Here is a 13,456-nt window from a genome sequence, read left to right on the forward strand (position 1 = left end):
GGTTGCTCAGCTCTGCTAACACAGAACATTCTAGTTACAGGCTAACGTGTTCGTGATTGCCAATACATATCTGTGCACACCTAACATCTTAATTATAAGCAGCCATGTGAACGATCCACCCTTGTCTCTGTGAACATCTGACATCCTGGTCATCACGTAATGTATCAATCTGCAGCTCAGTTACGGCTAATGTTCTGATAAACAACCACCGTCCTAATCGTCAGTGAAAGCGTTCCTTAAGGAACGCCCTACACTATCAGCTAACGTGTTCTGGGCGAGGTAATTCAGTTAATTTGACTAAGCAACTAAAAGCAGTGCTTCTCGAGCCTCAGGCTGCATTTGGGTTAAGTTGGCTACTGCCCCAAGGCAGGTTCTGAGTGTGCAGGCCCCGGGCAGGCCCACAGGGTCCTCATGTCTAATGAGCGAGCGCCCAGGGCGGTGCTGATGTGCTGGTCCGGGAACTTTGCAAAAAAAGAGTCCATGGAGAACTGGTTATTAACAGCAGAGCTGAGAGAACCTCATTGCCAGCTGACTTATCAATTACAACCTCAGCATCCGTTATCTGCTAACATCTGCTCCACCGCCAGCACCTTGACGGGGGAGCCAGCGGTGTGTTGGAGCTTGTGCAGGCTCCAGAGAGCGCTGATGGTTCAATTTGCAGGAACTGCATGAGCTGGATGTTTTAAACCACCAATAACTTGAAAGCAGACGTAGTGGGCGTCTTTGTACCGTCAAATGAGGGCAAACCAAGGCTTTACCTGTTTTTCGGGGGTTGGTTTATCAGCCCGCACCCCCTCCCAGGTCAGGGCCAGCTTCAGGCAGGAAGGACTGTGGGGCGGGAGGTGCTCTCTGGCGAGGGCCACGCTCCACGAGGCAGGGGAGGGAGAGGAGGAGGGACAGAAGCGCAACTCACTTTCCCCGTGGACTTGACGCCTTTCCAGATGCAGAAGAAGCAGACCAACCACACGAACAGAAGGCAGAGAGCAAGGTCCCACTTCAGCGAGCCGGGGCTGTTGATTCCAGAAGACAAGCTCAGCACGTTGCGCCTGGAAGCAAACAGAACAGCAGGTCAAGTCGGTCCAAGGTCCGGGGTTCAAATCCTAGATCATGTGCTGCTCTGCACAGGTCACGTGTCCTCCCCCGGGAAGTAGTTAACACCCTTGTCACAGGGTTGTGGGGAAGTCAACGAGGAGATGCATTCAGACCCCTCAGTCAGGTGAACCTGGGTTCAACCCGGCCTGACCTCGGGCAAGTTAAGCAAACCCCTAAGCCTCGGTTTCCTCATCTGTAAAATGGGTACTGATTCCTATGTGATTGGTTCTCAGCAGACCCTTCTGCACTGGGTCCAAAATTCCCAGCTCCACCGTATAATCACTGACGTTGGACTAATTACCCAACCTCCCAGGCCTCAGTCGCATCTATAAAAATGGGAGCAGCTGCCATCCCCCGGCAACTGCCCCAACCCTCTTTTATTTCATTCGCCTGTTTCTTATCCGGATCTCTCCCTAAAATGCAAGCCTCAGGGGCACAGAGGATTCCACCTCCTTGCATGGATTGTTGTCAGGAGAAACCCCCACCAAGTACCAACGCCAGGACCAGGGGCTGCAGCCGGCCCTTGGGAAACCTGAAGCTGTGGCTGTTGTGACACTGAGAGGCCCAGAGCAGCTCCTGGCATCTCAGCAGGTCCCCCCTTCCTTTCCAGGGCGGCGACGGTCTCGAAAGGAGGCAGGCAGACCATCTGGCCCATCAGCCACCAACCCTGCCGAGCACCGCACAGCACAGCCTGCACCTTTGCCATCCAAGAACCTCGCCCTGACGCACACAAGCAACCACTCACAGACACGCTCCTAAGGGGCAGGTTGCCGTGTGAAGGCAGGGCAGGCAGCACAGGGTGCTGGTGGCTGAGAAGACCCTGAAACTCAATGCCCAGTACTGACTGCCGCAGTACTGACCCAGGGCGGCCACACTGAGCACAGGGCCAGGGGCCCTGCCCACCAGCCCACTGGAGCCACCTGCCCACCCAATAAATCTCCAGGCCACCGAGCCTGGGAGTCAGAGCCCTCCCTTCCCTCTGGGAGAGGCTGGGTTCCTTCTAATCAAAGTCAGCTCCCTACTTGAAGGCTGCTCTAGAGCAGGAGAGGCAGAGAGAGGAGTGTAGGAGTGTGACTTCGTGCCTCCAACTCCTCGTTTGTAAAACATGAGTGGCACCTGCCCAGGGGTCCGCTGGGAAAGCCTTCCAGACCACCCGGCCTCAGCCAGGAGCAGGATGTCCCCATGGCCCTGGCTCTGCGACAGTTTCTTTCTTTCTTTCTTTCTTTCTTTCTTTCTTTCTTTCTTTCTTTCTTTCTTTCTCTTTTTAAATATATTTTATTGATTTTTTTTTTTACAGAGAGGAAGAGAGAGGGATGGAGAGTTAGAAACATCGATGAGAGAGAATCATCGATCAGCTGCCTCTTGCACAACCCCCTGCTGGGGATGTGCCCGCAACCAAGGTACATGCCCTTGACCGGGATCGAACCTGGGACCTCTCAGTCCGCAGGCCGACGCTCTATCCACTGAGCCAAACGGTGTCGGCTGAGACCGTTTCATTGCTTCTTTGATGTCCCCACAGAAGCTCCAACGTGAGGACCTCGGATAAATCCAGAATTCCCGCTCAACTGACATCCAAGCCAGACCTTTCCCGGCTGGGCCCCCAGCAGCTAGACCAGCACGTGGCACGGCCTCAATAAACACGTACGGAGTGAATGAAAGGACTTAACTGCGGTGAATGGGAAGTTTGCATGTCACTCTGGACTAATCCACCGAGTATTTCCACGAGCAAGTCTTAAGAAGGGGCAGCGTCCCTCTGTGTTTTCCTTGCTGGTCACCTGGACATCAGTGAACCTCCCAGTGGTAATACCAGCAAGGCCTTGCCTGTTTATCCCATCCTACCCAAGGCCTAGAGGTCATTTGCCCCCTTTGGCAGATGGAAAAACAAGGCTTGGAGGACCCCGCTGCCACCCCATATCCAGGCTCGTCTGACTCCCAAAGCCAGTGCTCTCTGGACTCCACCTCACCGTCCCTCCGATTCACAGAGAAAATAAGAGCCTACACTTCCAGAAGAACCTCTCCAGTCCCTGCCGCTGGCCGGGGTCACCTGGACCGCGGACATCTCCATACGGCAGGGCTGGCGGCCAACTGCATCCCAGCTGGGGCCCTGCCAAGCACGTGGGGCTGGCGGCCGCAGCAGCTTCAGAACAAAAAGCCGTTCCCCCGGCAGCCTCCAGCGCTCGGCCCTTCAATGAGGGCCCAGGGCATGCTGGGCAGTGGCCCAAGGCCGCCTTGTGAATGGGCAGTGCCGGGGAGGAGAGCACTTTCCATCTCCACACCGTGGCTCCCTCCCCAGGGCCGAGCACACCGTCCGCCCGTCTCCAGGGAGGCCCTCCCTTTGCGCCACAGACGACCACATGTCTGTCCTCTCACATGGGATGCCCTCTGGGTGACAGGTCTGGCCTGACTCTCAGGTTCTAGACGTCCCTCAGACAAGAACCTCACAGACGGGCACCCCGGAGGTGCTGGGCGAATGCCGAGGAGGTGCCCAGTCCGTGGGACATCGGCTTGCGCTGGGCAATGACCAGCGAGACAGACCACAACCCTGAGGCTGAGTCATCACTTGCTTTTGCCCTTCCTGGGAGGGGGCCTTCCTTGGAGGATCTCAGAGCCTCCCCCGTGACACCGTGAGGCACGTTCTCCCGGACCCGGCCATCCCATTCCCAGAGTCTCTCTCTAGTTTCACGTGCGTGTGTGTCCAAAGGCAGGTCCACCCCACAGCACCGTCTACGGAGATTTAAAAAAAAAATTGGAAACCACCCAAATGGCCACAATAGGGCCAGAGCAGGCTCAACGACCCTGGAATGCGGAGCAGCCCTGGGGACAGCGGGAAGATAAACAGCGAACAAAGCGAGGAATGCGCATTGTGCTTGAACACACAGGCCCTGGTGGTGTCGCTGCCGGTGGGGAGGGGCCCCGGGGGTGGGAAGGAGGTGGGGGGGGGCGAGAGCAGAGAGGACTCGCGTGGCATCAGGTGCATTTTTTCGTTGCCGGGATGTTTTCAATGTACACATTTCACCTTTATACAAGTTGTTCAATTCTAGAAAATGTTTGTAACGGGCTGTGCAGGCATTCTAGGAATGGAATAAATATGTCTCATCCGTCAGAGGCTGTCATAACAGAGCCCGGCGTGGGCTCGGGGCCAGAGGGACTAACATCCTGTCCGAGGATGGCTCCAGGGTAGCCGTGGAGGCCGGACGTGAGTGCGTCGGAGTCCCTTTTTGAGAGAACCCAGTTTAGAGGGTCCTCCACAAGCCCCGCCCCTGTCAGACCCCCATGACCTCAGCCACAAAGCAGACCAGGATCTGCTGGGCCTCCCCGTGCTGTGGGGCAGTGCCCCGCCCCCAAGGGACTGCCATGGTGCCCTGCCCCTCACAGGTGCCCCCTGCCCACGCCACACTGAACAGGTTACCCCAAATCTTGCCACAGCTCCCCAACACCGCCACTCCCCCGCACCCCGCCCCACTGCTACCCAGGCAGCCTTTCTGCCTCTGCGCTCAGGCCCCACTTTGTTCTCATCCATCCGACAACACCCGAGTCAGGCGACGCGTCCCCTGCTCTGCATCCTCCCAGGGCTCCTGCCCACCTGCCCAATGGCACCCTCCCAGCCTGCCCTCCTCCCGTTTGCCTCCCTGAACGAGACCAAATACTCTGTCATCTAGACCCAGGCACCTTAGAAAAGGAGGGTGGTGACTACTGAGGATACCGGGAGCACAGGTGTAAAGGGGACACATCCAGGACAAGCTGTGGGTGCTCCCATCTCGAACCCCCTCCCCAGATGGCCCCTTCACGTCCTCCTGAAGCCACACTGGCCTCTGGGGTGTTCCCAGGATAGTGAAGCAGGCTCTTGTCTCAGGGCCTTGGAACATAAGGCTGTTCCCCCGCCCCACCCCAGGGCAGTCTTAAATGCCAGGGCAGTCTTTCCTGGCAGCCTTATGTAAAAAACACCCCTGGCCACTCTCCTTCCCCTGCCCTGGCTTTGTTTCCCATCACTGATCATCGCTTTCCTATCATCATTTGATTCGTGGTATCTGTTTAATGTCTGTCTGTCCTACTAAAATGACACCTCCAGGGAGGCAGGGCCGGTTTCTGCCTGCCTGGATCACTGCTGGATCCAGAATAGTGCCTGGCACATAGTAGGTCCTCAAGAGATTAGTTGAGTAAATTAATTATTCCCATTTGAGTGAAGCAGAAACTGAGGCTCAGAGAGATCCAGGAATTCACTTGAAATTACCCAGATAACAATCAATCCTGGACCTACTTTTTGTTTTTTTTCTCCCCCCCCCCCTCCTGATGCCACCCTGGGGACCAGCCACCAGCGTGCTGGGTCCCACACTGCCCTTCACGAGGGTCCCCAGCACCCGAACCTTCCTTGCATCTCTCATACAAAGGGAGGAGGAGATGCAGAGGTGAGCTGCATTCTTGTCCAAGAATAGTAATGATTCATTCCAGGGTGGGATCCAAAAAAGAATTGCCTGGACGTCTGTTTTGAGCAGGCCAGCCTGCTGCCGTCCAGCCGGCACTCAGAGATGTAAATACGTCCTCCGAGTGGGCCAAATCGTTTCCTTTTGACTGCCGGCCAGCCATTTATTGGCGATGGCTCTTCCCTGGAGACTGATGGAAGCAACAATTATAAAAGGGCCCGTCCGCCCTGAGCACGGGGCCACACAAGGCTTTCTCCCCCGCCTCCCCCTCCCCACAGCTGCAGGGGAAGATTGGCCGAACAGGGCTTGTTTGCAAATATGACTCATTTCTTTGATTCTAATAAAGTCTAATGATACGTGCTGAGCTCCCAGAGGGCTCTGGAGGAGCCGGGAGGAAGGCATGGCTCCAGTCTGATGAAGGGCATTTGGCCAGACCTGGCCCCGCCTGTCCTGCAGGGCTGGGGGAAGCAGGACCCTGAGGTCAGAGGTGAGCCCAGAGCAGGGCTGAGCAGGGCAAAGCTGACCGGCGGGAGGAGCTGGCTCCCCAGCACACAGTGACTCGGGGCTCCGTGTCAACGCCGGAGGCAATGACTGTCTCGGGAGCCCAGGCGGCTTGCGCAGGGACCTGGTAAAGGGCACCCCACCGGCTCCTGCTGGGCATGGCGCTGTAGCATGGCAGATGGGGTGGGCCCGGGGCATCCCGGCCAACAGAAGACGCCGTGCCTAACCTCAGAGTGCGGACACACGCCCACACCCAGCTCAGAGCTACCTGTGACCGTGGACGCACGACATGGGAGGTGACATCCAGCGTCTGAGTTCAGAGCTAGGAACTCTAGCTGCCAGTTGCTCAACCTCCCTGGTCCTCAGGGTCCTACCTACTAAACCATGCCCAGAGGCCCTGTCGTAGCTTCTTTAACACTGCAGTCCGGCTGTGAGGTCTTGGGACAGGTGACTGAGGTTTGGACAGGTGACTGCCCCGAGGACATGCAGCTGGGACATGTGGGAGTCACAGCTCGTCTCCCCACTGCTCTCTCTTCTTGTAACACTGGTCCCTCTGTCCAGGCCCGGAGGAAGTGTCGGGCCCCAGGTGCCTTGTTATCTGGATCCCCGGGGAGCTCCTGAGCACCGGCAGGAATCGTCTGCCCAAGGAAGCAACAGCTCAGGGCCGCACACACGCAGCTGGGGCCGGTCAGAGAAATGAAGGGAAACATGGCTGGGGTTGGGCTTCAACTCAAGGGGCGTGGACCCCGGCCTCTGAGAGCCGCACTGCTCTGCCGCCCAGCGGCGATACCAGCCAGGGACACCTCGATAAAACCCAGCAGTCCTTTCTCAACGAAAACCCCGAGGCCAGTCACTATGCAGCTGGTGGCTATTTTCAGGGGAAGTCACATATGCTAAATGTCACCCCAAAGGAACCCAGACCCACTAATGGCTAAGCCCACTGAGACCCTGTACACAGTTGGTGCTTAATACATGTCTCAGCTTTTCTCCCCCACGGAGCGCTGCTTAAGCAATGTCTGGAAAACACAGATTCAGACTTAGTCTAACATTCAATCCTTCTCCCTGGCTCCATGTGTCCTATGCTCTGGCCCACACAATAGCTTGCTGTGCCCAAAACAGTCATGTGCTTTCCTTCTGCCCAAATGTCTTTTCTCCTCTTCAGCCTAGTGAGCTTCTACTCATCCCTCAAAGCCCAGCAGGGATGGCCCATTGGCAGGTGGGAAATGAGGCCGGGGACTGGGAGTGCCGTGCTGCTCCAGGCTACCATCAAGCGGATGCAGATGTGCAGTGAATACGAAGGATCCGCAGTCAGTGGGCACTTACTGCGTGGAAGCATTTAAAACCCTCTCCGGCAGGGGGAGAGCTCAGTGTGGGGGAGGCCGTGAGAGGACTCCGAGCTGGGAAAGGACATGTCTGGGTTCACAAGTGATTGCAGAGATGCAGAGGCAAGGCCGGGGCCGCAGTGAGAGGCCAGTGCCGGGGTGGGAGAGCGTGGTCGTGGGGAGGGAGAAGGGCTGCAGTGTATGTGCACAGGGTAGCCAGACTCTGAATATGCTTTAACGGAGACCCACGGGGGCCTGGGAATTAATGTGCGATTTGAGGTAGAAAGCGGTTTGCGAATTACCCCGTGTTCCGGGCATCATGCTCATGGGAGCCAATCATTCCGCACTAGTGCTCTCTCCCCTCTTTCGTGACCAAGAGAATGGAAGGCTCCGGAAGGCAGGCAGCCAGGCCCTTCTCATCCTCTGTGTCTGACTCAGGGCAGCACTGATGGAGCCCCCAGCCCAGCTCGCCTGCCTCGGCCTCTGCTCACACAGGCGCAGGCCGGCTCCTCACGCCTAGGCCTGCTTCCTAGGCTCCTCCCCTGTGGACCCCAGTCCTCCTGTGTTCTAGAAGAGGGCAGGTTATTTATGGACACTCGGGTGGGCTTACGGAGCTCTGCTAGAACCAGGAGGGGCAGGTGCAAAGGCTGGAGTGGCAAGGGAGCAACGAGCAGGCGGCCAGAACGGTCTGCACTGAGCAGGCCATCTGGGCCCTGTGAGTGCTTGGGCAGGGGCCTGCGGGACCAGGGTGTCTGCACAGATAAACACTGTCCGGAAGGGGAGCTGGGCGCTCAGAATGAAGACTCTGGGAGGCAAGAGACCTAGGAAACCCCCAGGAGGGCCCAGTCTGGGGGGCAGGCAGGGGAGAAGGCCTGGGTGAGGACTGAAAACTCTGAGGGTCTCATCGCCCACGTGAGCATCTTCGCAAGAACCCTCAGGCTTAAAGCGGCAGGGAGGTGAGCAAAGAGGAACCCCTTTGCAATGGGGGGGGGGGGGCAATATGGGCATTTGAGAGGGGCCATTCTTAGTCCTCCTGAAGGCTGTCTCACTTAAGAGCTCCCAATGCCCCCACGGAGCAGTTCTATCCCCTATAAGGACACTAAGTCAATACCATGGCCCCCATTTGTCACCCATGTTGTCACCATCTCAAGTTAGGGCGACCCACCATCCTTAGGAGGGCAGTGCTATCGTCTCTCCCGGTACAAGTGAGAGAACGTGAAGATCCGGAGAGGCGAAGGTGCCCGGCCAGGCTGGAAGCGGCAGAGCTGGGGCTGAAGCCCAGGCAGCCCATCCTTGCCTGAGGTCCCAGCAGGCGCCCGGCGGGCGGGTTGAGTGCCACGTCCTGGGCGGGGCAGGCCCTGGGTGATCGGCTCTGCCAGGAACTGCAGAGAGCGGACAGGGCTGTGGTCTCGGGCCCCATTCAAGTGAGAAGAATGAAGTGCAGCGTTTCTTTGTAAACTCAGCTCTCCCGGGGGTGGGAGCCGGGGGTGGAGAGGGTGATGAATGTGCCTGCAATGCCCTCTTTGTCTGCGAGTGGAAAACACGCACGCACAGAGAGCCCCAGGGACGGGGGCATATACGGAAAGGCCCACGTGCCATGACAGGGACGTGCGCCACCCGGGCGAGGACTGGCTGACCTTGCCTGTTCTTTCCCAGCCCCGGCGGCCCCAGAGGGTGCCTGGGCCCAACTCGCGGGCAACTCCCTCTTCTGTTCCCGGGCCAGGCCCTGGGAGGAGGGGAGCCGCACACACAGGAGAGGGATGATTGGGGCCCACCTGCTTCCTTCACGGCATTCCCGGCTCCGGGCTCTCACGCTTCCCGCGGGGCCTTATCTCAGCTATTTCCAGATAGAGGGGGGCCGCGCCCAAGTGCTGAGCCCCACAGTTAACTGCTAGCGAAGGGCAAGGAGAGCGGTGCATGGATATATTTTTAATTGGCCTCCAAGGAATGTCTTAAGGAGAACTCTCCTATGTATCGGAGAAGAGGTACCCAAACGTCAAGCCCCTTCACGGCCCTGCCTTTCTGGTGTCTGTCCTACGTGTGAGCTCTTATGGACAACAGTGTGGCAAACTGGAGAGGTGCCCGTAATTCTCCACTCCTCCCAAAGAGACAGGGCCCATTCCTCCACCTCTCGCTTGACTCTGTGGCTGTCTTTGGGACATTAACAAAAACGATACAAGCAGAAGCTTCAAGAGCCCTCTTGCGCTGCGACCTTCCCATTGGTTGCTTTGGAGTGTGTAGAGCAGCCTCTGAATATGCTCAGAGTAACCTGCTGGGGGATGAGACCATATGGACCCTGGCAGCCAATGCCCAGAAGAGCTACCCTGATGCTGATCTACCCGTGAGGGAGCCCAGCAAAGACCAGGGAAACCTCCCAGCCAAGCTCAGCCAAAACGGCTCAATCAGCACAACCCTGAGCCAAAGAGATGGCTGTGGTTTAAAGCCACTGCCTTGGGGATGCTTGTTACACAGCAAAAGCTAACTGACACATAATTTTTATTCTATCTACTCACACCTTTGAGCTTGACTAACTACTCCTTTAGCTTCATACATGAATTTTTCTCATGTTCAATCATAGTTTTGATATGAGAACTATGTTTCTTCTAAAATACATTAAGAAAACCATATCATTTTCACACAGTCTAAGTACAAATATCTGCCTTTGAAGGGAAAAAATCCTCAACAGAGATCCCATGGGTGTTGGGATGATTCATTCCCCTCATTTGACAGTTAAGGAAACGGAGGTTCAGAAAGGGGGCAGAGACTTGCGGAAGGTCAGCCAGCCAGTAAAATGGCAGAACCGGGACTCGATTCCAGGCCTGCCTGAGACCAGAGGCAGGGATTTATCTCCAAACCTGTACCCAGCTTCTCCCCGACCCCATCCCAAGATACTGACTCCCACATCGCTGGAGAGAAGCTGAGGGAGAGGGCTGTCCTCTCTGCCCCCACCCAGGCCCGCCCCCCTCCCTCAGTGAAGCTGGCCTTACTCCCAGAACTCGGTGACAGGGGAGGTGAAGTTGCTGGTGTTGAGAGTGATCCACAGGCTCTTGTTCTTGCGCATCGTGTCCTCCATGCAGTAGGGCGTGTTCCAGGTGTGGTTGCAGTGCGCCCAGGGCAGCTCCGACTGGAAGGACTGGAACAGGTAGTAGGTGGCCCAGGCCAGGATGACGATGTAGTATACATTCAGGAGGGACACGATCACGATGGAGGCGTAGCCGATGCCTGTGGGTGTGGACAAGCAAGGTACGCATCAGGGGGAAGGCCAGACCCACTGTGTCCACACACTCCAACGGAAGGCCTTGGCACCCCCGGGGGACCGTCAACGGGGACCAGCAAATATTTGTAGGACCGTTAGATAAATGGGATACTTGGACAGATCAACGAATGGATGGTTAGATGGATCAATGGTTAGATGGATGGTTAACTAGACTGATGGATAGCCGAATGGGGAGTAGTTGGTTTGATTGATGGAAATTTGATGTGTTGGATGGATGTATGGCCGGGGACTGGCTGGAAGGTTAGGTAGATGAGTAGATGGATGAATGAGTAGATGGGCAGGTAGGTGATGGGTAGACAAGTGGACGGATAATCTAACTAAATTGACTAGTTTAGTGAAGAAAGGTTTGATGGATAATATATGGATAGATTTATATGGATGACTAAGTTGCCATACATCCTCCCATCCTTGACAATTATAATCGTAACAAGTATTATCTTATGAATGCACACTAGGTACTAGACAAAGGACTAAATGCTATAACAATTAAGCTACCATTAATTTGGGGCTTACGATGTGGACAAAGCACTTTTACGTGTCTATTAGTGGTAGTAACCCTATGAAGTAGGCAAACTGTTCCCATTTTGCAGGTGAAGAAATTGAGACACAAAAAGATGAACTTTCCCAAAGCCACAAGAGTTGGCAAGAGGAAGTGGGACTTGAACCCAGACAGCAAGGCCCCTGCATACGGGTGCTTATCTTCCACACTATACTGCTGAGCAGCTCCTAGCTTCTCTATCCTTCCACAGCCCAGGGAGGTGGGGACAGCCAGCGCGTCCTGAGCAGTCACTGTGAGCAGCCTGGCCCGTATCATGTACTGGCTGCTGCCTTGTGTCAGGCACCGTGCCAAGGGCCTTGCATGAGGCTTCGATGTACCTGGCAAACAGCAGGTGCTCAATAATAAATTTGCCGAACCGATGAACACCAGGCCCCGGGTGGCCGCTGTCCCATACTCACCAGAGAACAAGGGGCAGATCTTTTCCCAGCAGGTGATGCCCCCTTCAGAGGTGTACTGGCCTATGATTACCTCCAGGAAAAACACAGGCAGGCCGCCCCCAAACAGGAAAATAAAATACGGTATGAGAAAAGCACCTGTGGAGAGAGCAGAGCGGGGCGAGGGTCAGGCGGGGCTGTCACAGGCGCAGGGCTGCAGGTGCTGGCGCCCAAGCCCTCCCCGCCAACGGATCCGGAGAGAACAAGTGAGGGGCACAGGGTACAGGCCGAACGCGTGGGCGTGGCTGAAAATCCTGCAGATCCTGCCCAGCAGGCATCACCTTTCCAGTGTGCCCTCTCACCTTCTTCAAATCTACCGGGCGCTGTCGGCTTCTGGGCCTCCAGTTAAGCTGTGCCGCCTGCCGCCTGCCTTCCCCGCATCATCCACCTGAATAAGCACTGCTCAGCCCTTAGGACCCATCTCAACTACACCTCCTCGTTGAAGCCTCCACCTGCCTGTTCCCAGGCCTGCCCGGGGCAGGAAGCTGAGACAGACGAGCTACGCTGGGTACAGTGATGAGAAGCAAGAGGTGGGTGCCTCCAGCTAGGGTGGGAGCCAGGGCAGGAGTGAGGGGCAAGGAGTCAGGGCGAGGGTTCCTACCTGGTGTCCACTAATGGCTTCAGCGGGTCCATAAACCCTTTGAAACTGTGGGCAACTTGGGTCTATGTGTATGCGCTTTGCTCTGGGGAGCGTCTAGGACACTCATCAGAGTCCCAAAGGCGCCTGAGACCTACAAAAAGGTTAAGAAACCAGACTCTAAGGCAGAATTTCCCAGAAGGCAGTTCTCCTAACGCGGGCTGTATGCAGCATGCCTATCTCTGCTGGCTGGGAAGCCCTCAATTACGGGCAGTTCTCCCTACCCAGTTCTCAACAGGCCCCTTTCTGCAGTCAGCAAGTCCCCAGTATGTCAGCACCTGCTGCTGACCTGGGCACCTCCGACAGGAGAGGACTCCAGCTCAGAGCCTTCAGGTTAAAAACAAAACAAAACAAAACCCCCAAACCATCCCTAGCCAGTTTTTCTGTGGTTAGAACATCAGCTCACAGGCTGAAAGGTCACAGGTTCGTTTCTGGTCAAGGGCACGTACCGAGATCGCAGGCTCGATCCCGGCCCTGGTCGGGGCACATGCCAGAGGCAACTAATTGATGTGCCTCTCTCACATCGCTGTTTCTCTCTCTGTCTCTTCCCCTCTCTTCCACTCAATGGAAAAAATATCCTCAAGTGAGAATTATAAAAAACAAACAAAAAACTGGAACCAACCAGAGACCTTACATTTAAGAAGTATCTCCCATGAGTAAGGGTGGTGAAAATGTACAAGTATCCAGTGTAAGGTAAGTAAGTTCAGGGGGTGACTACAGTTAATAATATTGGGCTACACTTGAAAGTTGCTAAGAGAGGAATTTCCAACGTTCCCATGACAAGAAAAAAAAATGTATAACTGAGGTGATATATGCTAACTAAACGTACGGTGGTGATCATTTAGCATTATATACGCACATCAAATCATTATGTTTACAGCTGAAACTAATACAAGGTTATGCATTAATTATATCTCAACACAACTGGGGGGCGGGGGGGAAACACCTTTTTAATTAAAAAAGAAAAGAAAAAATATCTTCACTGTATCTTTTTTTTTTCTTCTTCTTCCTGGATACCTTTCCATGATGGCAAATGATACTGCTTTTCCATGTATGGGGGAAACAAAGCTTGCTTTTGAACTATGTTTGGTTTTAAGTTGGAAAAGCCAAAGTAAATATTAGAGAAGATACAGCGTAAGGAGGAGCTGGGAGGCACGGAGATAAGGGGACGTCTGTGAAGGGAGCCTGTGAGGGCCGGGGGTTTGGGGAAAAG

At 55.4% G+C, this 13,456-nt stretch overlaps 1 protein-coding gene across 8 annotated transcripts in view; it reads right to left on the reverse strand.

Moving 5' to 3' along the window:
- The window catches only part of SLC6A6 (solute carrier family 6 member 6), a 76,979-nt gene that overhangs the window by 22,720 nt on the left and 40,803 nt on the right, over window positions 1-13,456 (reverse strand). For 6 of the 8 annotated variants that reach the window (XM_036431233.2, XM_036431235.2, XM_036431231.2 and 3 more), the window contains 3 exons: window positions 11,571-11,705; window positions 10,324-10,558; window positions 914-1,046 (listed from right to left, as the gene is read on the reverse strand). In XM_036431233.2, coding sequence (XP_036287126.1) covers window positions 914-1,046; window positions 10,324-10,558; window positions 11,571-11,705 — 503 coding nt within the window. Of the gene's footprint in view, window positions 1-913; window positions 1,047-10,319; window positions 10,559-11,570; window positions 11,706-13,456 lie in introns of those variants that run through there. The other 2 variants (XM_045579220.1, XM_045579221.1) reach the window with 2 other exon arrangements.

This window comes from Pipistrellus kuhlii, unplaced genomic scaffold (assembly GCF_014108245.1).
Source record: "Pipistrellus kuhlii isolate mPipKuh1 unplaced genomic scaffold, mPipKuh1.p scaffold_m20_p_11, whole genome shotgun sequence".
Classification (NCBI taxonomy): domain Eukaryota; kingdom Metazoa; phylum Chordata; class Mammalia; order Chiroptera; family Vespertilionidae; genus Pipistrellus; species Pipistrellus kuhlii.